The following is a 22,691-nucleotide window of genomic DNA, read 5'->3' on the forward strand; positions in this document are numbered from 1 at the left end:
TTCAGTCAAATAATATTTCCTCACTTTGCTTCTGATCTTTCCCCCCAACTCACCTCAGATTGTGTCCCCTTGTTCTTGCGTTCACCTTCCTATGAAAAGCACTTCCCTCCTGAGCCCTTATTGAACCCTTTAAAATATTTAAATGTTTCGATCATGTCCTCCCTTTCCCTTCTGTCCTCCAGACTATACAAAGGGATGGAGAGCCACGCTGGAAGGGAATGTGGGCTCGGCGGACTTTTGAAGTGTCTGCCCTGTGATTGAAAAAAGATGGAGAATCACCTGATTGAATGCGGTGTATATCAATGTCCCTGGTTTTGTTGGCGGGGGAAAACAAAACTGACTCGGATGGGTCCAGTTGTGATATCTTGCATACCCAGGAACCTGTATCTTTTTAAAATGTCCATTTAGGACAAGGGAAGAAGTTCTGTTTGGAAATGTACCGGTGGGCAGTTTTCTGACACGGATAAAGGATCAACGGAGATGATGCCGTATAACTAAATCCTTCCTGTGTAGTTCTCCCTTCTCACGCTGTCCTTGTGGGCAACTATTGGTGTTTTGGGAAATGGACCAATGATCAATAACCGCTTCAAGGGTCCCAGCGTCCGTGCCATGTTTTGGGCTGGGAATGATGGTAGTTGGGCGTCAGCTTTTCTGGAAGGCTTTCACTGGAGAAAGAATCTTAAGATATCATTTTATCAGTCTCACAGTGGTTATGTGTGCCTTAATAATCCTCCCTCCCTCCCTTTCTATCTTCCTTCCTTCTTTCCTTCCTTCCTTCCTCTCCCCTTCCTCTTCTTCTCCCCCTTCCTCTTCCTCTTCCTTTCCTTCCCTTCCCTTCCTTGAAAGGAAGACTGCAAAGGTCCCTTCCAACTCTGTTGTTGTTGTTGATCTTCTTCTTCTTCTTCTTCTTCTTCTTCTTCTTCTTCTTCTTCTTCTTCTTCTTCTTCTTCTTCTTCTTCTTCCTCCTCCTCCTCCTCCTCCTCCTCCTCTGTTCCTTTCCCTTCCCTTCCCTTCCTGTTTCCTTTCCTCTTCATCTATCCTTTCCTTTCCTTCCTTTCCCTTCCACCTAACTTTCCTTTCCTTCCTGTTTACTTTCCTCTTCATCTTTCCTTTCCTTTCCTTCCTTTCCCTTCCACGTACTTTCCTTTCCTTCCTGTTTCCTTTCCTCTTCATCTATCCTTTCCTTTCCTTCCTTTCCCTTCCACCTAACTTTCCTTCTCTTTCCTTCCTTTCCTTCCCTTTCCTTCCCTTTTCCTTTCTTCTCTTCCCTTTCTCCTTCTTTCTCCTTCTCCTCTCCTCTGTTAAGAATCAAAATCAGAGTCTATCCTATCCCATTTCATTCTCACCTACAAATCCATCTAAGACACGTCCCTCTACCTGGTCCCTAAAAGCTGAGCCTAATTTGACAGGGCACGTAGTTCATCCAAAAGATACCGGGGCCCATGAGAACAGGCAGCTGGCTTGGGAGAAACCTGTGGTCCTTCCTGGTTTTCCCAATTCGAATAACTTCTCTCTCTCCCCCACCCTCCTCTTTTCTCCCTCCCTCCCCTCCGCCCTTCCCCGCTGGAAAACCTCTTTAATTTTTCAGCAGAATATATCACTTGTCAATTTTTCTGCTGGTGTAAGGCCAACAGCAGCATTAGCATCATTGAGCCAGCTGAGTAGGCACACTGGAGAGACGGGGGGGGGGGAGTGGGGGGCTTGGAGAGAAATGTAGAAGGGGAAAAAAAGAAAAAAGAAAAATGCAGACAATTTTTATTTGACGTGGCCACTTTGCAATGTCTCTTATTAAAATTTCCATTTGGGGGGACGGGGAGGCAATGGGATGGGCAGGCAAGCAGTGCCTTGAATTTTGCTGCTGGGATTATTAATTTTCTCTCTCTCTCTCTCTCTCCTTCTCTCTCTCCTTCTCTCTCCCTTTGGGCCTTTTGCTGTTTACATATTCCCTGCGCTGGATGCCATGAAGAGCGGCAAGGGCTTTTGGGGATTACCTGTCTCAAAACCACCCAGAAGGGAAGAATGGAGCAGGTAGGATACCTTTCCTAAGATTCGTACTGCCTTGCTTTTAGAGACGACTTCGCCGCGCCTGGAGAGCCATCTTAATCCACCCTTATTTTAAATAGAATAGAATAGAATAGAATTCTTTATTGGCCAAGTGGGATTGGACAAGGAATTTGTCATTGGTGACAAAGCCAGCTTGCCCTAACTTGCAAGCCAAGCTCCACAAACGTCTCCTCTCGTTGTTAACCAAATCTTTACTTTGCTTTTTTTTTTTGGATTATTATTATTATTATTATTTATTAGATTTGTATGCCGCCCCTCTCCGTAGACTCGGGGCAGCTCACAACAGTGATAAAACCAATACATGGCAACACACTCACCCAGATAGGGAGAAAGTCCCTCAAATCTTGTATTTCTCATCCTGCTTTCAGTTCACTTGTTGAAAGAGTCATGTGTTGTCAAGAAGATTCAACCCAGGTTGGGTCGGGTTGGGTTGGGTCGGGTCAACCAAGGTGGGTCCTCACCCAGATAGAGAGAAAGTCCCTCAAATCTTGTGTTTCTCATCCTGCTTTAAGATCACTTATTGCAAGAGTCATATGTCATCAAGAAGACTCAACCCAGGTTGGGTTGGGTCAACCAAGGATGGTCCTCACCCAGATAGGGATAAAGTTCCTCAAACTTTCTCATCCTGCTTTCTCATCCTTTCATCAAGAAGATTCAACCCAGGTTGCGTTGAGTCCATCAAGGTTGGTCCTCACCCAGATAGGGAGAAAATCCCTCAAACCCTATCTTTCTCATCCTGCTTTCAGATCACTTGTTGGCAGAGTCCTACGTTGGCCAAGAAGACTCCCCAGAGATTCACGTGGGTGTTCAGAACAAGCGTCGTCTGTCCCTCATTTCTGATGGAAAGTTTCAGCCCACTTTCCCTGAGGAAGCTGGTGAGAAGTTGACTGGCGAGGGGCCCAAGCCCCGAGTCTACACCATTTCCAGCGAGAGGCCCATGCTCTCGCAGCACCAGAGCGAGAGCATGGAGCTAGTAGTCCTCAAAGGGACAGAAGAAGAAGAGGTGGATGGGGAACGGTCCTTAGATCAGCCTCTCCATAACAGTGGGAGTTCTCACAACATCAGCCGACAATGCAAGGGCAGTTGGCCAAGTCACCAGCAAGACTCGAAAGAGTATCCCAATTGTGCCCAGCTGACCGTGTCATCTCAGCATCCCTTTGATCTAGAACATCACCACCAACACCACCACCAACATCACCACCACCATAATCACCACCAACAGCAACAACATCACCAGCACCATAATCAAAACCAAGATGGTGAGACCGGCTGGCGCCGGAAGAAGCTGGAAAGAATGTATAGCATTGACCGTGTTTCCGGTAGGTGCAATCCAGTTAGTTGCTGCAAGGTGTGGTACAAGTACAGTGGTACCTCTACCTAAGAACGCCTCTACCACCTACAGTGGTACCTCTACTAAGAACTTTTCTAGAAAAGAACCGGCCAAGATTCAAGATTTTTTTGCCTCTTCTCAAGAACCATTTTCCACTTACAAACCGGAGCCTCCAAAACTGTAACTGGAAAAGGCAGGGAGAAGCCTCTGTGGGGCCTCTCTAGGAATCTCCTGGGAGGAAACGGGTTGGAAAAGGCAGGGAGAAGCCTCCATGGGGCCTCTCTAGGAATCTCCTGGGAGGAAACAGGTTGGAAAAGGCAGGGAGAAGCCTCCATGGGGCCTCTCTAGGAATCTCCTGGGAGGAAACAGGTTAGAAAAGGCAGGGAGAAGCCTCCATGGGGCCTTTCTAGGAATCTCCTGGGAGGAAACGGGTTGGAAAAGGCAGGGAGAAGCCTCCATGGGGCCTCTCTAGGAATCTCCTGGGTGGAAACAGGGCCAGAAAAGGTGGGGAGAAGCCTCCAAGCAGCCTCTCTAGGAATCTCATGGGAGAAACAGGGCCTCCGCCCTCCCTGTGGTTTCCCCAATCGCACGCATTATTTGCTTTTACATTTATTCCTATGGGGAAAATCGCTGCTTCTTACAAACTTTTCTCCTTAAGAACCTGGTCACGGAACGAATTAAGTTTGTAAGTAGAGGTACTACTGTAGTCCTCGACTTTATGATCATTGATGGGCCCCGGCACTTACGCTGCTAAGCGAGGCTCACTTTTGTAAGTAAGCCGTTCAAATCAAGCTGCATTGATTTGAACAATGGGCGCTATCTAACAAAATGAAATTTAATGGTGAAAAAAGTCAGGTTCTACATTTAGGCAAGAAGAACAAAACACCAAGTACAGTATATGAGGTACATTGTTGAACAGTAGTAGCTGTGAGAGGGACCTTGGAGTCCTAGTGGACAACCATTTAAATAGGAGCCAGCCGTGTGCAGCAGCTGCCAAAAAAGCCCACACAGTTCTGGGTTGCATGAACAGAGGGATAGAATCAAGATCACGTGAAGGGTTAATACCGCTTTATAAGGCCTTGGTAAGGCCACACTTGGAATATTTGCATTCAGTTTTGGTCACCACAATGCAAAGAGGACATTGAGACTCTAGAAAGAGTGCAGAGAAGAGCGACAAAGAGGATTAGGAGACTGGAGGCTAAAACACATGAAGAATGGTTGCAGGAACTGGGCATGGCTAGTTTAATGAAAAGAAAGACCAGGGGAGACAGGATAGCAGTCTTCCAATATCGCAGGGGTTGCCACAAAGAAGAGGGAGTCCACCTATTCCCCAAAGCTCCAGAGAGTAGAACAAGAAGCAATGGGTGCAAACTAAACAAGGAGAGAAGCAACTTAGAACTAGGGAGGAAATTCCTGACAGAATGGTTCATCATTGGAACAGCTTGCCTCCAGAAGTTGTGAATGCCCAACACTGGAAGTTTTTAAGCAGATGTTGGATAACCATCTTTCTGAAGTGGTGTAGGATTTTCTGCCTAAGCAGGGGGTTGGACTAGAAGACCTCCAAGGTCCCTTCCAACTCTGTTGTTGTTGCTGTTGTTGTTGCTGTTGTTATTATTATTATTGTTGTTGTTCTTCTTCTTCTTGATGTTGTTGTTGTTGTTGTGATGATGATGATGATGATGATGATGAACCTAGCATAGGTAGATATGGGTAGTTTGAGGATGTTTAAGGTCTCATCGCTGTTTCATGTCAAGCTGCCTTCTGAAATTGACTCAACGGCTGGTCTGTCAATGCCGATGAGATTAAAGTTGGTACTCCAGATATTTTGTAATGGCCCCCAAAGCGACAGGCCCTGTTGGTGCTATCTTGGCCTTCTTTTTGCCTCCGTTATTCCGCTTCTACTTACAGATCTTAGAGTTTGGCCTTCTGTTCCAATTATTTCTCCAATTCTTCCTTTATTCTAGATGAGGTTCCTATAAGGACCTGGCTACCCAAAGAGAACCTTTTCACTTTCCAAACGGCGACAACCACTATGCAAGCGTAAGTCCGGCCAAAGAAAGTTGGGGCTGACCAAACTGGGGGGAAAGGAAGGGCGAGCATGGGGTGTGGATGATGGGATATGGAGTCTGCATGGTTATTCTTAATTGTTTTAATCGTTGGATAGGTGGGGTTTTTTTTTAGATGGTTTCATTGTTTTTCGGCACTTTTATTTTATTTTTTTATCTGTATTTGGCTGTGAGCCTCCCAGAGTTGAGTTGGCATACGAGTCCAAATAATAAATAAAATTAATAAATAAGTGAGGAGAGGCGTTCATGAATCGGGAACCCATTGCCAGCTAGATAGAAATATAGAAACATAGAAGATTGACGGCAGAAAAAGACCTCATGGTCCATCTAGTCTGCCCTTATACTATTTCCTGTATTTTATCTTAGGATGGATCTATGTTTATTCCAGGCATGTTTAAATTCAGTTCCTGTGGATTTACCAACCATGTCGGCTGGAAGTTTGTTCCAAGCATCTACTACTCTCAGTCAAATCATATTTTCTCACGTTGCTTCTGATCTTTCCCCCAACTAGCCTCAGATTGTGCCCCCTTGTTCTTGGGTTCACTTTCCTATTAAAAACACTTCTTTCCTGAACCTTATTTAACCCTTTAACATATTTAAATGTTTCAATCATGTCCCCCCTTTCTCTTCTGTCCTCCAGACTAGACAGATTGAGTTCATGAAGTCTTTCCTGATAAGTTTATGCTTAAGACCTTCCACCATTTTTATAGTCCATCTTTGGACCCGTTCAATTTTATCAATATCTTTTTGTAGGTGAGCATGGTATTCCAAATGTGGTCTCACCAGCGCTCTATATTTTACTGAAAGAGTAGTAGATGCTTGGAACAAACTTCCAGTGGTTGGTAAATCCACAGTAATTGAATTTAAACATGCTTGCGTTAAACATATATCCATCCTAAGATAAAATACAGGAAATAGTACAGTATAAGGGCAGACTAGATGGACCAAGAGGTCTTTTTCTGTCGTCAATCTTCTATGTTTTTATGTTTCTAACTTAAAAACAGCGGGGGGGGGGGGATCCATTTAACAATGGTGATAAGAAAGGTCGTAGTACGGGATAATGCTCCTTTATGCAACTGTCTTCACTTAGCAGCAGAAGAATTGGGCTCCGTTGCAGTCAATGGCTGAAGGTTGTATCTGTGAAAGTATGTTTAACAGTGAAAAAGGGGGGTTGCCACTAACATCTCCTCTTGGTGTTTTTTCTCTTCTTTCTGCTTCTGGATTCTTTTTTTGGGGTCGCCAGCATTTCGTAAGTATCATTTGCCACCGCGCCTCCATAAATCTCGTCTATTCTTGTTATTGCTTGCTTGTATGGGCCTCCTTAAGGTCGAAACGCCTACATTTCTTCTGGTATGTTGTGCCCATGTCGATACCTTCTCACACACACACACACACACACAAAAGGACCTAGAATTGAGCCATCAATTTTTTGTCCGCAATCATTTTTTTGGTTTGAAAGGGTGATGATGTTGTGGTCTTCATCTCCATTTCGCTCTCCGTTGCTTTTCAATTTCCATCTTTCGTTGTCTAGCCAAGTTGGGCGACCGGAATTCCATGCGTTCGGGAAAAATCCCCAAACCCTTTTGCGTGTGTTCGTTGTGTAAAATCCTTCCCTGGTGCCTCACGTGGTCCTTTGTCTATCTGTGATATATCGTATTTTTCGGAGCATAAGATGCACCTTAGTTTTTTGGGAGGAAAATAGGGAAAAGAATCTCCTTATCAGATATTTTATCCCCCTGGATAGGGCTTTAAAAAAGACTTATTCGGATAGAGTAACAATGAAAAAGCTTGCAAGCCAGTAAGAGCTGGGAAAATTATTAGTACCTGGTTGGGGCTGGAAAGAGACATTTGGAGCAAGTTAGAGTAATTTAAAAAAACCCTGTGAAGACTTAGGGCTTGGAAAACATTCTTTGCAGAAAGTAACAATGAAAAAGCTTGCAAGCCAGTAAGAGCTGGGAAAATTATTAGTACCTGCTTGGTCTGGAAAGAGACATTTGGAGCAAGTTAGAGCAATGAAAAACCCTGCAAAGACTTAGGGTTTGGAAAGCATTCTTTGCAGAGAGTAACAATGAAAGAACCTGCAAGATAAGAGCTGGGAAGATTGTTAGCACCTAGTTAGGACTGGGGGAGGGGAGCTATATTCAGAGTATAAGACACACCCAACTTATCAGCCTCTTTTAGGGAGGAAAAAGGTGCATTTAATACCCCCAAAATATGATATTTGCACATTTAGAGGGGACTGTACGATGTAGAAATGTAAACACCAGAATGGCTGAAAGGAATTTTGCAATTGGGGAGGAAAAGTATTTTGTCTTTGTGGAAATATTGAATAAATTTGAATTCTGGGATCCTGAAACAACGGAGTTTGGGATAATTGGGAGAGGAGCCCCCCCACCCTTAAAGCAAAAAAACAGAATTTGGCATCTGCCTTAGAGACCTTAGAATATGTGCTGTATTTTATTGATGGTTGGAGGCCTTGTAGCATTCCTGATAGGCAGAGATTGTTATTATCCAGATGGGTCATGAAACACCTGCCAGCAGCTAACCCAGCTCAGAGCTACTGTGTGTAAACAGTGAGCAAGTTACACTAACCAGCACTGTTGATGGATGGATGGATAGATAGATAGATAGATAGATAGATAGATAGATAGATAGATATGGTGATGGATGGATGGATGGATAGATAGATAGATAGATAGATAGATAGATAAAATAAGTCCTTGTCTTGTATTGTTTTGAACCCTAAAATAAGCACTTGGCCTTGTTGCCATGCATTCAAAAGCTCAATTGGGCTTATTATCGAGGGATGTCTTATTTTAGGGAAAACAGGACAGACACACAGACAGACACCATGTTTTCCCCAAAATAAGACCCTGTCTTATATTTTGTTGAACCCTGAAATAAGCGCTTGGCCTTATTGCCATGCACTCCAAATCCCAATTGGGCTTATTATCAGGGGGTATCTTATTTTGGAGGGGGGGAACAGGGTAGTTAAAAATATATATATATCCCTTTGGATACCAATGCAGGATTTGGTTCCTGTTGGAAAACCTGGCCCTTTTCTGTTATACCCCAGGATCTTTTCCTGAGAACGTGACAGATCTCTGATCCTGAAAAAAAAATATCTTGCCTTCCTAGTCAGAAAGCTGGGCCTCTCTTCCATCTCTCCAAGCCCTTGGAAAAGCCATTCATTGGATAGTAGCAAGTTTGAGAAGTCTTTGGTCCCAACGTGCTGCCTTGGGATTCCTGGTTTTGCCCCCTTTTGCTGGAAAGTGTTTTCGTTTTAGAAGGAGTCCCTCTCGACCTTCAGAACAAACCGGGGTTGGTTTGATTTGATCCTCTCGGTGTCTTGTGAATGGCAAGAAGCCGCTTTTGTACACTGCAAATTCTTGATAGGTTGGTCTGGTGCTGAAAGTGTTGATTTAGAAACCAGGAGATTGTGAGTTCTAGTCCTGCCTTAAGCAACGAGCCAGCTGTGTGACTTTCGCCATCTCTCTCTCTCTGCGTCTCTGTCGCTTTCTCTCTCTCTCTTTCTCTTGTCTCATCACTGTTGCTCTCTCTCATCTCGTCTCTGTTGCTGTCTCTCTCTCTCACTTATCTCATCTCTCTCTCTCTCATCTCGTCTCTGTCTCTGTCGCTATGTTTCTCTTTTTCTCTTGTCTCGTTTCTGTCTCCGTCGCTGTCTCTCTCTTTCTCTCACATGTCTCATCTCTGTCTGTCTCTTTCTATTTCTCTCATCACTGTTGTTGGCTCTCTCGCTCTCTCTCATCTCATCTGTCTCTGTTGCTGTCTCTCTCTCACACTTGTCTCATCTCTGTCTCTGTCTCTCTAGTCTCATTTCTGTTGCTGTCTCTCATCTCTGTCACTGTCTCTCTCTCTCATCTTTGTTGCTGTCGCTGTTTCTCATCTCGTCTTTGTCTCTGTCACTATCATTCTCTTTCTCTCTTGTCTCGTCTCTGTCTCCGTCACTGTTTCTCTCTCTCTCACACTTGTCTCATCTCTGTCTGTCTCTGTCTATTTCTCTCATCTCTGTTGCTGTCTCTCTCTCTCGTCTCATCTGTCTCTGTTGCTGTCTCTCTCACACACTTGTTTCATCTCTGTCTCCCTGTCTCTCTTTCTCATCTCATCTCGTCTTGTCTCTGTCACTATCTCTCTCTCTCTCTTCTCTCGTCACTGTTGCTGTCTCTCGTCTCTGTCGCTGTCTCTCTCTCTTTCTCTCTCATCTTTGTTACTGTCGCTGTCGCTGTCTCTCATCTCGTCTCTGTCTCTGTCACTATTTCTCTCTAGTCTCGTTTCTGTCTCTGTTGCTGTCTTTCTCTCTCACTTGTCTCATCTCTGTCTGTCTCTCTCTCTTGTCTCATTTCTGTTGCTGTCTCTCATCTTATCTCTGTCTCCGTTGCTATCTCTCTCTCTTTCTCATCTCATTTTGTTTCTGTCGCTATCTCTCTGTCTTCTCTTGTCACTGTTGCTGGCTCTCTCTTGTCTTGTCTCTGTTGCTATCTCTCTCTCTCCTCTTGTCTCTGTTGCTGTCTCTCTCTCTTTCTCTCATCTCATCTGTGTCTCTGTTGCTATCGCTCTCTCTCATTTGTCTTGTCTCTGTTGCTATCTCTCTCTCTCGTCGTGTTGCTGTTGTTGTCACTATCTCTCTCTCGTCTCTAATGCTGTTTCTCTTGCCTCATCTATCTGTGTTGCTGTCTCTCATCGCTTGTCATTCTCTCTCTCTGTCTCTCTCTCTTTCTTTCTCACTCTCCACCCCCTGCACCCAAACACCCACCCATCTGTGTCTCTGTCTCTATCCCCTTAGGAATCAGGAGGCCACTAGGGAAAGAGAGTTCTAGTTCTGCCTTAGGTACAAAGCCACCTGGATGACTTTTGGGCCAGTCCATCCCTTTCTCCCTTTCAGTCAATAGGAAGAAGGATCTGGCGGGACCAGTTTGGCGCAGGGGTCAAGGGCATGAGATTAGAGGTTGGGCATCCTGAGTTCTAGCCCTACCTTAGTCAACGAAGCCTTCTGGGTTCACGCGAGGATATGCAAGGAGGCCAGGACACAACACTTCCAAAAGAGAGAACATGCAGTGTAGGGTTGACTCAACGTGTTGTGCATTGGCTGGCGGGGGTAGAGACTTCCGTTCTGCCACAAGCTGTTCTCCTCGCCCAGATTCTTTTGCCCACGCGTCGGGCATCCCGATAGGCCTGGTCTCCTTGCCATCGTGGTTCCTTGTTTTCGTCCCTGGCGTCTCCCCCCTCTGGGATTTGGTACCTGTGTCCACCTCGTCTCCCCCCTTGTCCTCCCCCCACCCGTTCTTTCCATCCCATCGCTCCATTTCGAAGCTTCTGTTGGCTCGCTTTTAATGCCTTCCACCTGGTTCCCCAGGGCGTTCAGGGGCTACGCCGAGAGGAAACGTCGAAAACGGGAGAACGATTCGGCGGTTTTGATCCAGAGGTATGGAAGGTGGACATTTGCCTTGCACGAGGTTCCAGTTTTTGCTTGGTTGTATGCGCCGGCTGCCATGGGTGATAAAATCCCTTGTTTTTTCTTCCTTTCCTTTCCTTTCCTCTCCTTTTCTCCTTTCCTTCTTTCCTCTGCTCTCTTCCTCTCTTCTCCTTTCCTCCTTTCCTCTCCTTTCCTCTCCTCTTCTTTCCTTTCCTCTTCTTTCATTCTTTCCTTTCCTTCTTTCCTCTCCTCTCCTCCTCTCCTCTCTTTCTCTCCTTTTGTCTCCTCTCCTCTCCTCCTTTCCTTTCCTTCTCTCCTCTCCTCTCCTCCTTTCCTCTCCTCTCCTCCTTTCCTCTCCTCCTTTCCTCCTTTCCTTTCCTCTCCTCTCTTTCTCTCCTTTTGTCTCCTCTCCTCCTTTCCTTTCCTTCTCTCCTCTCCTTTCCTCTCCTCCTTTCCTCTCCTCTCCTCCTTTCCTCTCCTCTCCTCCTTTCCTCTCCTCCTCTCCTCCTTTCCTTTCCTCTCCTCTCTTTCTCTCCTTTTGTCTCCTCTCCTCTCCTCTCCGCCTTTCCTTTCCTTCTCTCCTCTCCTCTCCTCCTCTCCTCTCCTCTCTTTCTCTCCTTTTGTCTCCTCTCCTCTCCTCCTTTCCTTTCCTTTCATCTCCTCTCCTCCTTTCCTTTCCTTTCCTCTCCTCTCCTCTCCTCCCTTCCCTTCCCATTCCTTCTCTTCTCCTCTCCTCTCCTCCCTTCCTTTCCTTTCCTTTCGTCTCCTCTCCTCCTTTCCTTTCCTTTCCTCTCCTCTCCTCTCTTTTCCTCTCCTCTCCTCTCCTCTCCTTTCGTCTCCTCTCCTCCTTTCCTTTCCTTTCGTCTTCTTTTTTTGTCTGGATGAAAGGAATGAAACGCTTTCAAACCCCTCTCTTTCCTGGGTTGCTTTGCCGAAGAAGACAAATCAAGACCAAATGAATGGTTTGTTTTCTTCGTAAACGGAAGAGTCTTTTGCAAAAAATCAAACTTGACATGAGCTTCAAGCCCATAAAAGAGAAATATTTTGTAGCTTGGGATTGGGAACAAGGGGGCTCCTCCATGCTGCAAGTAGTTTAGCGAACTCTGCTTCCTTCCTTGGCAAGAACCTGTGCTTCAGCGCTACCTTATATGGGGAGTCCTCGACTTACAACAGTTCATTTAGTGACCGCATCAAACTTTGAACAACGGCAGTGGGGGGGGGGAAGTGACTTTTAAGGAGGGCTGTTCACGCTTCTGACCGTCGCTGCAATCCCCAACGGTCGCGGGCTCAAAACTTCGGGTGAGCTCGGCAACTGATTCATACTTACGACCATTTGCTGCATTGTCCCCTCCCCCAGGGTCACTTGGTCCTCGTTTTACGACCTTCTGACGAGTCCGTGGGGGAAGCCAGGTTTGCTTTAAGAACCGTGCGGCTAATTTAACCCCTGCACCGATTCACCTTTTCACCATAAAACAGGGCGAACTTCACCGAACAAGTGTTTCTTCACTCTGCAGAAGGAATACGGGGGTTTCCTTTTATAGTTTATAGTTTATTAGATTTGTATGCCACCCCTCTCCGAAGACTCGGGGCGGCTTACAGCATAACAGTAATACACAAGAACAAGGGGACACAATCTGAAGTTAGTTGGGGGAAAGATCAAAAGCAAAATGAGAAAATATTATTTTACTGAAAGAGTAGTAGATCCTTGGAACAAACTTCCAGCAGACGTGGTAGATCAATCCACAGTAACTGAATTTAAACATGCCTGGGATAAACATATATCCATCCTAAGATAAAATACAGAAAATAGTATAAGGGCAGACTAGATGGACCATGAGGTCTTTTTCTGCCATCAGTCTTCTATGTTAGATTAGCAGAATAGAGTAGATGCTAGAGTAGTAGATGCTTGGAACAAAGTTCCAGCAGACCTGGTTGGTAAATCCACAGTGACTGAATGTAAACATGCCTGGGATAAACATAGATCCATCCTAAGATAAAATACAGGAAATAGTATAAGGACAGACTAGATGGACCATGAGGTCTTTTTCTGCCATCAGACGTCTATGTTTCTATGTTTCTAATACATTACAAATCTAATAATAAAATATTAAATCCATTTAAGAAGGCATTAATAACATAATAAAACCCTAACTATGCAGTCACACACATTCAACCTAACCTATCATGCATTAAGGCCAAAAACATAATAAAAAAGGGGGAGAGATGGTAATTATCCCCATGCCTGGCGACAAAAGTGGGTCTTCCGCATTTTACGGAAGGCGAGGAGGGTGGGGGCTATTTGAATCTCTGCAGAGAGTTGATTCCAGAGGGATGGGGCCGCCACAGAGAAGGCTCTTCCCCTGGGTCCCGCCAGCCAAAATTGATTGGTCGACGGGACCCAGACATTGTTTGGTCGTAAGTCCAGGGTTACCTTTGCTCCTTGCCTTCCCTCTTGTGCCTCTGCTTACCCCCCTGAGCCCAGAATCCAACTCGCATGTCTGAGAATAGTTCAAGAGCCGCTGGAAGGGAAAACTAACCCAGCTTGCCTTCCTCTCTTCTCTATAAAGAGGCTTTGCATCCCTGAGCATCATACTAATATATGGAATTTGGGTGGGTGGGCAGTGAAGGGCTACCAAAATTTTTACCACCACGCTGTGGTTGCGGCTTATGCAGGACGCCCTGCATTTTCTTTCAACATCTTTCAGTGCAAATTGGGTGCTCTGGGGTGGGGCTCCATTTTCGCTACCCCACTGCGTTTCTCCGCCATCCAGGCAGCAGCCCACTCCTGTGGGTGGGGGATTATTTGGTATAAAGTGTTGTGGAAATTGATGGTGAGACCACACTTGGAGTACTCTGTACAGTTCTGGTCACTGCCCCTCAAAAAGGATAGAATGGAACTGGAAAAGGTGCAAAAAAGGGCAACAAAAATGATCAAAGAAATGGAGCCCCTCCCTTAGGGCAGTGTTTCCCAACCTTGGCAACTGGGAGATATTTGGACTTCAACTCCCAGAATTCCCCAGCCAGCATTTGCTGGCTGTGGAATTCTGGGAGTTGAAGTCCAGATATCTTCAAGTTGCCAAGGTTAGGAAACAATGCCTTAGGGAACCAGGTTGCAATGCCTCGGTCTCTTCAGCCTTGAAAGACGGCGTTTAAGAGGGGACTTGATCGAAGTGTATAAAATCCTGCATGGGATAGAAAAGGTGGATAGAGAAAAATTCTTTTCTCTATCACGCAATAATAGGACGAGGGGACCCTCCCTAAAGCTCACAGGTAAGAAAGTGAGGACAAATCAAGGGAAATATTTCTTCCCCCAGAGGGTCGTTGGTTGATGGAATTCCCTTCCAGAAGAGGTCGTGACAGCTGTCAGCCTGGATAGCTTCAAAGCAGGATTAGACAGATTCATGAATGCCAAGTGTATCATAGGTGGTTATTGAAATGGATGTCCAACTGCCGCCTCTATGTTGGTTGAGGCAGGCAGGGTTCCCTTGGGTCCCATTTGTTGGGGGTCAAGGGAAAGGGAGGGTCTTGCCTTCTCTTTCTGCTCAAGATCCCCATGGACAATTGGTGGGCCACTGTGGGACACAGAATGCTGGATTCGATGGGCTCTGGCCCGATTCAGCAGGGCTCTTCTTATGATCTTATAAAATGTATAGGTGGTGGTAGATCGTTTCCTATAATTCAGTAGTGGGAGTTTCTTTACTACTGGCACTGTGGGCGTGGCTTGGCAAGGTGTGGCTTGGTGGGCGTGGCTTGGCGGGCATGGCAGGGGAAGGATACTACAAAATCCCCCTTCCCTCTCCACCCCAGTGGAAATCCAGACAATTTCAGAGTCCCTCCTCTAAGCCATTTACAAACGGAAATGTCAGCGAAAAAGCCTGGTGTTTTTACTCTGCACAGGTTCAGTTGTCTGAATTTTGTTTTAAATAAGAAATGCTCATCTGCCTGTGTTTTCTGTGGCTATACATTCAGAGGGTAGGGAAGGTGACGCCCGAATCAGAAAAAAAAAAATCAAAAAGAGGTTTTTCTTTGTGGTGAAAGAAAGAAGGAAAGAAAGAAAGAAAGAAAGAAAGAGGGAGGGGGAGAGAGAAAGAAAGAGGGAGGAAGGGAGGGAGAGAGAGGGAGGGAGAAAGGAAAAAAAAAGAAAGATAGAAAGAGGGAGGGAGAGAGGGAGAGAGAAAAAGGAAAGAAAGGAAGAAACAAAGAAAATACAATAATAACTCACCCAAGTGTCAATATCCTGTAATCTATTGTCATTAGCCAATGGCCTCGTTTAAATGAGGGTAAAAGGATTTATTTCATCTTTTCTGTCCTAACACTTTAGAAATGCCTTGATAAAATGAAAAAATGACCTTATATTGCTGAAGTACTGTGAGATGCCATCATAATTTACTTGGGGAGATTTTATCCCCTTCTATTTTGATCCTTGGTAGAAAATGCTGGCGTCTGAGACCTTAAAGAGTTTAATTCTTCCCTAAAGACAGCTTGATAGAGAGATGTAACAATGGAGTGATGGTTCCACTCCTTGTAAAACCATGATTGTTGTTTGGTGGAGACGTTGCTGGAGCAAGAATGGGGTCAGCAAAGTCCTGATTCATCCGCAAAAGTTCTGTGGGGGACTAACCCCACAGGGAAGGAGGGGAGGATTAATCCCACCCTCTCAGCCCAACAGAGAGTTATGGGATGGTGGTTATATTGACTGGTTCCTAACATAATTTGATTGGTTATTTGTGCCCGGACTATCATTGTTGTACCTTATGATTCTTGACAAATGTATCTTTTGTTTTATGCAAAATGAGACCGTGTGCACCAAGATAAATTCCTTCTGTGTCCAATCACACTTGGCCAATTAAAATTCTATTCTATTCTATTCTATTCTATTCTATCCTACTCTGCTCTACTTTACTTTTCATTCCAATTTCTGTTCTGTTCTATTCTATTCTTCATTCCAAAACCATTCTATTCTGTTCCATTCTATTCTATTCTATTCCATTTTATTCTACTCTTCATTCCAATATCATTCTATTCTATTCTATTCCGCCCCGAGTCTTCAGAGAGGGGCAGCATAAAAATCTAATAAATAAGTACATAAATTCTATTCTATTCTATTCTTCTATTCTGATGCTGGGCAAGGAGTCTCTCAATTCAAGTTCTGGTTTTCTGTTGGGCAAGGAACTCAGCTAGATATTTTATCCCCTGCCCTCCTATCTTGGGAAGTTCAAAAACATCTACCCACCAACTTGTGTTGGTGGAGAGCATCCATAATTACCTTCACCATCTCAAGACTTGTTAAAAAACAACAATCCATGAATGATTTAAAGCAGAGGTTTTCAACCTTGGCAACTTTAAGGCTTGTGGACATCAACTCCCAGAATTCCTCAGCCAGCTAATAGTTTGACAACCACTATTAAACTATTCACTAATATTTTTGGTTTTTCTGTTTCTTTTTATTCCTGCTGCTTCCCCATTCTCTCCCAGTACTTTCATGAGACACTGGCTGGATTGTAGTGGTTGCAAGCTAGTAATTTATAGATTTCTTTTTTTTAATTTTCTATCCTATTTCCAAACAATATAAATTGTAAGGACCAAGTTACAGTCATACAGTCCTAAGCGGGAGGAGACGGGTGATAGGAACAATGAGAAGATTAATAGTAATGCAGACTTAATGAATAGATTGGCAGTGGCTGCCAAACTATTAGCTGGCTGAGGAATTCTGGGAGTTGAAGTCCACAAGTCTTAAAGTTCCCAAGATTAGAGTCCCCTGATTTAAAGTACTGTATAACTTGATGACAGATCCCTCTTTTCTAAACCAGTCCAACCAGAAATGGAGAACTGGTGCCCACTAGTGGTGCCTGGTAGAAATAACATTAGCATTCTGTGACCCACCAGCTAGCTGGTTTTGTCCCACTGGGAAGTGGTTCTTTTTAAAACTGGGGTCCTTTGAGAGAGAGGGAAAGACAGAGAGAGGGAGAGAGAGAGACAGACAGACACACACACACAGAGAGATAGAGATAGAGATAGATAGAGAGACAGACAGACAGACAGACAGACAGACAGAGAGGAATGGCTGGGATGGTGTAGGGCCTCCTGCTTGAGTGGGGAGTTGGACTAGATGACCTTCAAGGTCCCTTTCAACTCTAATAAACAAATAAAATAAAGATAGAGAGACAGAGAGAGAGAAAAAAAGAAAGAGAGATAGATAGATAGATAGATAGATAGAGAGACAGACACACAGAGAGAGACAGAGACAGAGAAAGAGAGAGAGAGAAAGAGAGAGAGATAGAAAAAGAGAGAGAGAAAGAAATAAAGAGGGAGAGAGACAGGGAGAAATAAATAGAGAGGAAATTGGACTGCCATCTGGCTGGGGTGATGGAGGGTCTCCTGCTTGAGCAGGGAGTTGGACTAGATGACCTTCAAGTTCCTTTTCAACTCTAATACATAAATAAATAAAGAGAGAGAGGGGGGGAAAGAGAAAGAGACAGAGAGAGAGAGAGAAAGAAAGAAAGAGAAAGAGAAAGAGTCAGAGAGAAAGAAAGAGAAAGAGACAGAGAGAGAGGGAGAGAAAGGAGAGAGAGAAAGAAAGAAAGAGAGAAAGAGACAGAGAGAGAGGGAGAGAAAGGAGAGAGAGAAAGAAAGAGAGAGAGAAAGAGAGAGCGAGAGAGAGACAGACAGAGACAGAGAGAGGGTTGGAAGTTTTAAAGAGTAAGATGGAAGCCTTCGAACTCAAAAAATCAGGTTCTGCTTCCTGCAGATCAATGAAGCCCTCGACCCAAATCTGAAGATGTTCCCTTGCGCTGACTTGCGTTCGGCCTTTTTGCTCTCCTATCCCCAAATTTCTACTTCCTCCATGTTTCTCTCCCATGCACACCCCTTTCTCCACATTTCTCCGAGGGGTGTGTGTGTGTGTGTGTAGGCTGTATGATGCGTCTTCGCGCACAACGTCCCGCATTGGTTTTTCTGAGATAGTTGAGAAATTATCTGATGGGGGTTTTGGAAGTTGAAGGCCAAGATCTCCTGCGATGGGGCTTTTGCCTGATTTTCTTTTTATCTGCAGCTCCGGGCGGTTTGCGAGATTTTCCCCTTTCTTTCTCTTTACCCCCCAAGACTGACGGCCTTCTATATTTTTGTTTCTTCTTTCAGAAACTTCCGGAAACACCTCCGTATGGTAGGGAGCCGCCGCATGAAGGCACAAAGTAAGTGAGCGGATTGAGCGGGATGGGGAGGGACCACAAGAGCCAGGCCACCTTCTCCTGACTCCCAAGATCTCGCCTTGCGCAACCAGGGTTGGACCTTCTGACACCCCTCACACATCCACACAGTGATCTCAGGCAAGCTTTCATTTGAGGGGGTGGGGGGACCCCCAAATGATGGAGTGTTTGTGCACAACATAAGGAAGGATCCTGGCTGGGGAAAAGTGGAGGAAGGGTGGGGGAGGAAATACATTTTTGGTACCCACTGCGCCTAGAGCAAAGATGGTGAGCCAGGGATGGATGTGATTTCAGCAATGGTTTGTCATAATTAATCCTCCTCCTCTTCCTTCTCCTCCTCCTTCTCCTGCTGATCCTCCTCCTCCTTGTCTATCTGCTCCTTCTCCTCCTCCTCCTCCTTATTGTCTATCTTCTTCTCCTTTTTCTTCTTCTCCTCCTCCTCCTCTTTATTGTCTACCTTCTCCTTTTTCTTCTCCTCCTTCTCCTCCTCCTCTTTATTGTCTATCTCCTCCTGCTCCTCCTCTTCCTTCTCCTCCTCCCCTTCTCCTCCTCCTCCTTATTGTCTATCTTTTCCTTTTTCTTCTTCTTCTCCTTCTCCTCCTTATTATCTATCTTCTCCTTCTCCTCCTTTTTCTTCTTCTCTTCCTCCTCTTTATTGTTTATCTTCTCCTTTTCCTCCTCTTCCTTCTTCTCTTCCTTCTCCTTCTCCCCCTTCTCCTCCTCCTCTTCCTCCTTATTGTCTATCTTCTCCTTCTCCTTTTTCTTCTCCTTCTCCTTCTCTTCCTTCCCCTCTTCCTCCTCGTCTATCTTCTCCTTCTCCTTTTCCCACTTCCTCCTCTTCTTCTTCCTCCTCTTCTTCTCCTCCTCCTCCTCTTTTCTTCATTGTCTATGTTCTTCCCTTCCTCCCCCTTTCCCTTCTCTTTCTCCTCTGTCCCTTCCAGCTTTTGCCGAGCGGCGTGAGAGAAGTTTCAGCCGGTCCTGGAGCGATCCAACTCCCATTAAGCCTGAAAACCTCAGTGATTCCCGAGAAAGTACGTCCCTCTTTCTTCAACATCCCATTCAAACTAGAACTAGGTCAAGGGCTGGGGGGGGGAAGAGGACACCCCAAAATTCCAACCTAAGCAAGTTGGAGCACTGAGGGCAGAGACAGCAAATGTTGTCTTGACCTTGTAGATGAATTGTGCAGTCCTTGCAAACCTCCCAACTGACTCTTCCGACCTTCTCAATTACCAGTCGTGGTTGAGCAATAGGTGGGGTGCTTTCAGATCCTTCCACTCCACCCTTGTTCCTAGCCAGGAGCTACTCAAGAGTCTTGTGGGAAGGATTCAGACCGACTCTTCAATGCAGGGATTTTTGAATTCACAGTTCGAATCCGCAGCTAGGGACAATATAGAAGTCGTCTCCCATCACTGCCAGTTGAGGAGACTGTTCCGGCTCCCCGGGGGGGTGCCACCCTCCCCCCCAGCCCACCGGAGATGCTCCTCTACTTCACCACCCCTTTGGATTCTGAATGAAACAGGTCCCCGAATTTCAGGAGTTCCCCTACAGAGTGAGGGGAAAGTCCATGGCGCCGCAGCGTTTGGCCATGCCCTCTCATCTTGGAGCCATCTTGAAAGGAGGAGTAAAATGGTCCATCATCCTCGGGAGTGAATGGGAGTTTTCTGCATTGGCAGAGATGGACCTCCGAGCTTTTGCCTCTTTTTCTCCCGCAGGCCATGAATTTCAGGATTCCTGCTGTGCCATTGACAAAGGGGTCGACTTGAACTGGGAGGCGGAGAGAGAACTGGAAGCGGCCACCTGCAGTGGGGAGGACTTTGTCCCCCCCAAAATCATGGTAGGCGATCCTTGAGGACCTCAAGCAATTCAAGGGCCCCACCGGGATGGGGGAAACCCACCCTGCCTCCCTCTCGCTTGTCCTGCCCCCAGCCCGGAATCCGTCAGGAGTTGGGCGGCTTATAAATTTCCTAAAATAAATTTCATTAAAAAAGTAATAAACAATATATAAATTTAATAAAAAATATTATAAATAATAAAAATATAAATTATAAAAATGTTAATATTATTTAATAAAAATAATATTTTTATGTAATGTTTCTCGGAGAGGAATAAATTATTTTTTAATTATTTAAATTATATTTATATTAAATATTATAGTATTTATATTTATATTAAATTATATTTACATTATTTTTAAATAATTAAATTATTTTTATTTTTAATTTTATTACATTTTATTTTATTTTTATAATAGAAAGGAATTTTTATTAAATATTCCTCAGAGAGGAGTCCTCGGAGAAGGGGGGCATATAAATCCAATTAAATAAATAAATATAAATCCAATTAAATAAATATAAATTTAATAAAACTTAAATACAAACTTTGGTAGTTGGAAGGAAAACTTTGGCCACTGACAATTCTCTCTTTGTACTTCTTCTTTCCTCCCTTCCTCCTTGTTTTTCTCTCGTTCCAGCTCATTTCCTCCAAAGTGCCCAAAGCTGAGTATGTTCCAACAATTATCCGCCGTGATGACCCATCAATCATCCCCATCCTCTATGTAAGTCTTGGACTGGAGCTACGGGGGGAATCCATCTGTCCGTCCCTCCGTCCCTCCCTCCCTCCCCCCTCCATCCATCCATCCATCCATCCATCCATCCATCCATCCATCCATCCATCCATCCATCCATCTATCTATCTATCTATCTATCTATCTATCTATTTACTGTTTCTTCTCTCTGTCTTCTGTCTCTCTTTCCTGTCTAATCTGTCTTGATCTGTCCATCAATATACAAATCTTTGTCTATTTTTAAAAAAATATTTTTTCTCTCCACCATAAAACCATACATATATCACAATACATGTATCTTCAATGAATAATAGTATACTTATAGGATCTGAATCTCAATTATTCTGTCTAAAGAAGTAAAGCTATATCTAATTTTAACTCAAGAAACAATAGTCTAAGCAGTTTTCTTCATTTTTCAATTCTATTATTCTGTTTTTAAATCTCTCTCCCTTAATCGATCTATCATGGAGGGCAGAAGGAAAATTTAAATATGTTAAAGGATTAAATAAGGTTCAGGAGGGAAGTGTTTTTAACAGGAAAGGGAACCCAAGAACAAGGGGACACAATCTGAAGTTAGTTGGGGGAAAGATCAAAAGCAACATGAGAAAATATTATTTTACTGAAAGAGTAGTAGATGCTTGGAACAAACTTCCAGCAGATGTGGTAGATAAATCCACAGTAACTGAATGTGAACATGCCTGGGATAAACATATATCCATCCTAAGATAAAATACAGGAAATAGTATAAGGGCAGACTAGATGGACCATGAGGTCTTTTTCTGCTGTCAGTCTTCTATGTTTCTATGTTTCTATCATCTCTCTTCATCCAACTTCCCACTCAGCTATCTCTCCTTCTCTCTCAGGTCTCCTCTCTCTTTTTCTCCTACCTCTTTCCTCTCACTTCTGCCTTCCTGCCTTTTTCAGATCTTCTATCACCCTTCTAACTATAGATCTTCACTGCAACCCCGCCACCTTTTTCTCTGCCCCACTGTCTCGTCTTCTTTGGTCTTCCTGGACCACCACGTCTGCGTCCTTTGATCTTTGCCTCTTTGTTCATTTTTTCAGGATCACGAGCACGCCACCTTTGATGACATTCTGGGTACGTCAACTTTGGGTCATAAATCCAATGAAGTTGTAGTAGGAATGATGTGTTCTACATGTGTCTGGTCGCTTGGGCGAAGGTCCTGCTGGTCAGTGTTGCAGGGCAGAAATCTGGATCTATGGAAAGGGAGATCCTACTGGATCCTTCAGGATGTAGGAAGTCCAGTGTCCACTCCCACAGATAAAGAGGTGCTGTGTACTTTCTGCAACCTTAACGTTGTGGAAGAAATCTCTGTCCCTCCTTCATTTTCCTTCCCCAAAGGGCTTCTCTCAACCAACCCCAAGGGGTGCAAACCTTTAGTATCTAAGAGGAGCAAGATGTGCTTTCAGAAACCTCCTTCAACCTCCTCTAAGATGAGTAAACCTTTGGTAGCCAAGCGGAGCAAGATGAGTTAGCCTTTAGTAATCTATGAGCAAACCTTTAGTGTCCAGGAGGAGCAAGATGAGTTAGCCTTTAGTAACCTCCTTCAACCTCCCCTAAGATGAGCAAACCTTTAGTGTCCAGGAGGAGCAAGATGAGTTAGCCTTTAGTAACCTCCTTCAACCTCCCCTAAGATGAGCAAACCTTTAGTGTCCAGGAGGAGCAAGATGAGTTAGCCTTTGGTAACCTATGAGCAAACCTTTAGTGTCCAGGAGGAGCAAGATGAGTTAGCCTTTAGTAACCTCCTTCAACCGCCCCTAAGATGAGCAAACCTTTAGTGTTCAGGAGGAGCAAGATGAGTTAGCCTTTAGTAGCCTCCTTCAACCTCCCCTAAGATGAGCAAACCTTTGGTAGCCAGGTGGAGCAAGATGACCTAACTTTTAGTAACCTCTTTCAACCTCCTCTAAGATGAGCAAACCTTTAGTAGCCAGGAGGAACAAGATGAGTTTAACCTTTAGTCACCTCCTTCAACCTCCTCTAAGATGAGCAAACCATTAGTAGCCAGGA

At 44.6% G+C, this 22,691-nt stretch overlaps 1 protein-coding gene across 1 annotated transcript in view; it reads left to right on the plus strand.

Annotated features, from left to right (window-relative positions):
• NSMF (NMDA receptor synaptonuclear signaling and neuronal migration factor) overlaps positions 1–22,691 on the plus strand; it is a 36,656-nt gene that overhangs the window by 9,799 nt on the left and 4,166 nt on the right. Inside the window, exons 2-9 of the mRNA XM_070758190.1 lie at positions 1,967–2,028; positions 2,811–3,383; positions 5,359–5,434; positions 18,032–18,084; positions 19,041–19,130; positions 19,812–19,933; positions 20,570–20,653; positions 21,728–21,761. Coding sequence (XP_070614291.1) covers positions 1,967–2,028; positions 2,811–3,383; positions 5,359–5,434; positions 18,032–18,084; positions 19,041–19,130; positions 19,812–19,933; positions 20,570–20,653; positions 21,728–21,761 — 1,094 coding nt within the window. The remainder of the gene's footprint in view (positions 1–1,966; positions 2,029–2,810; positions 3,384–5,358; positions 5,435–18,031; positions 18,085–19,040; positions 19,131–19,811; positions 19,934–20,569; positions 20,654–21,727; positions 21,762–22,691) is intronic.

Source organism: Erythrolamprus reginae, chromosome 8, assembly GCF_031021105.1.
Source record: "Erythrolamprus reginae isolate rEryReg1 chromosome 8, rEryReg1.hap1, whole genome shotgun sequence".
In the NCBI taxonomy this organism is placed as follows: domain Eukaryota; kingdom Metazoa; phylum Chordata; class Lepidosauria; order Squamata; family Dipsadidae; genus Erythrolamprus; species Erythrolamprus reginae.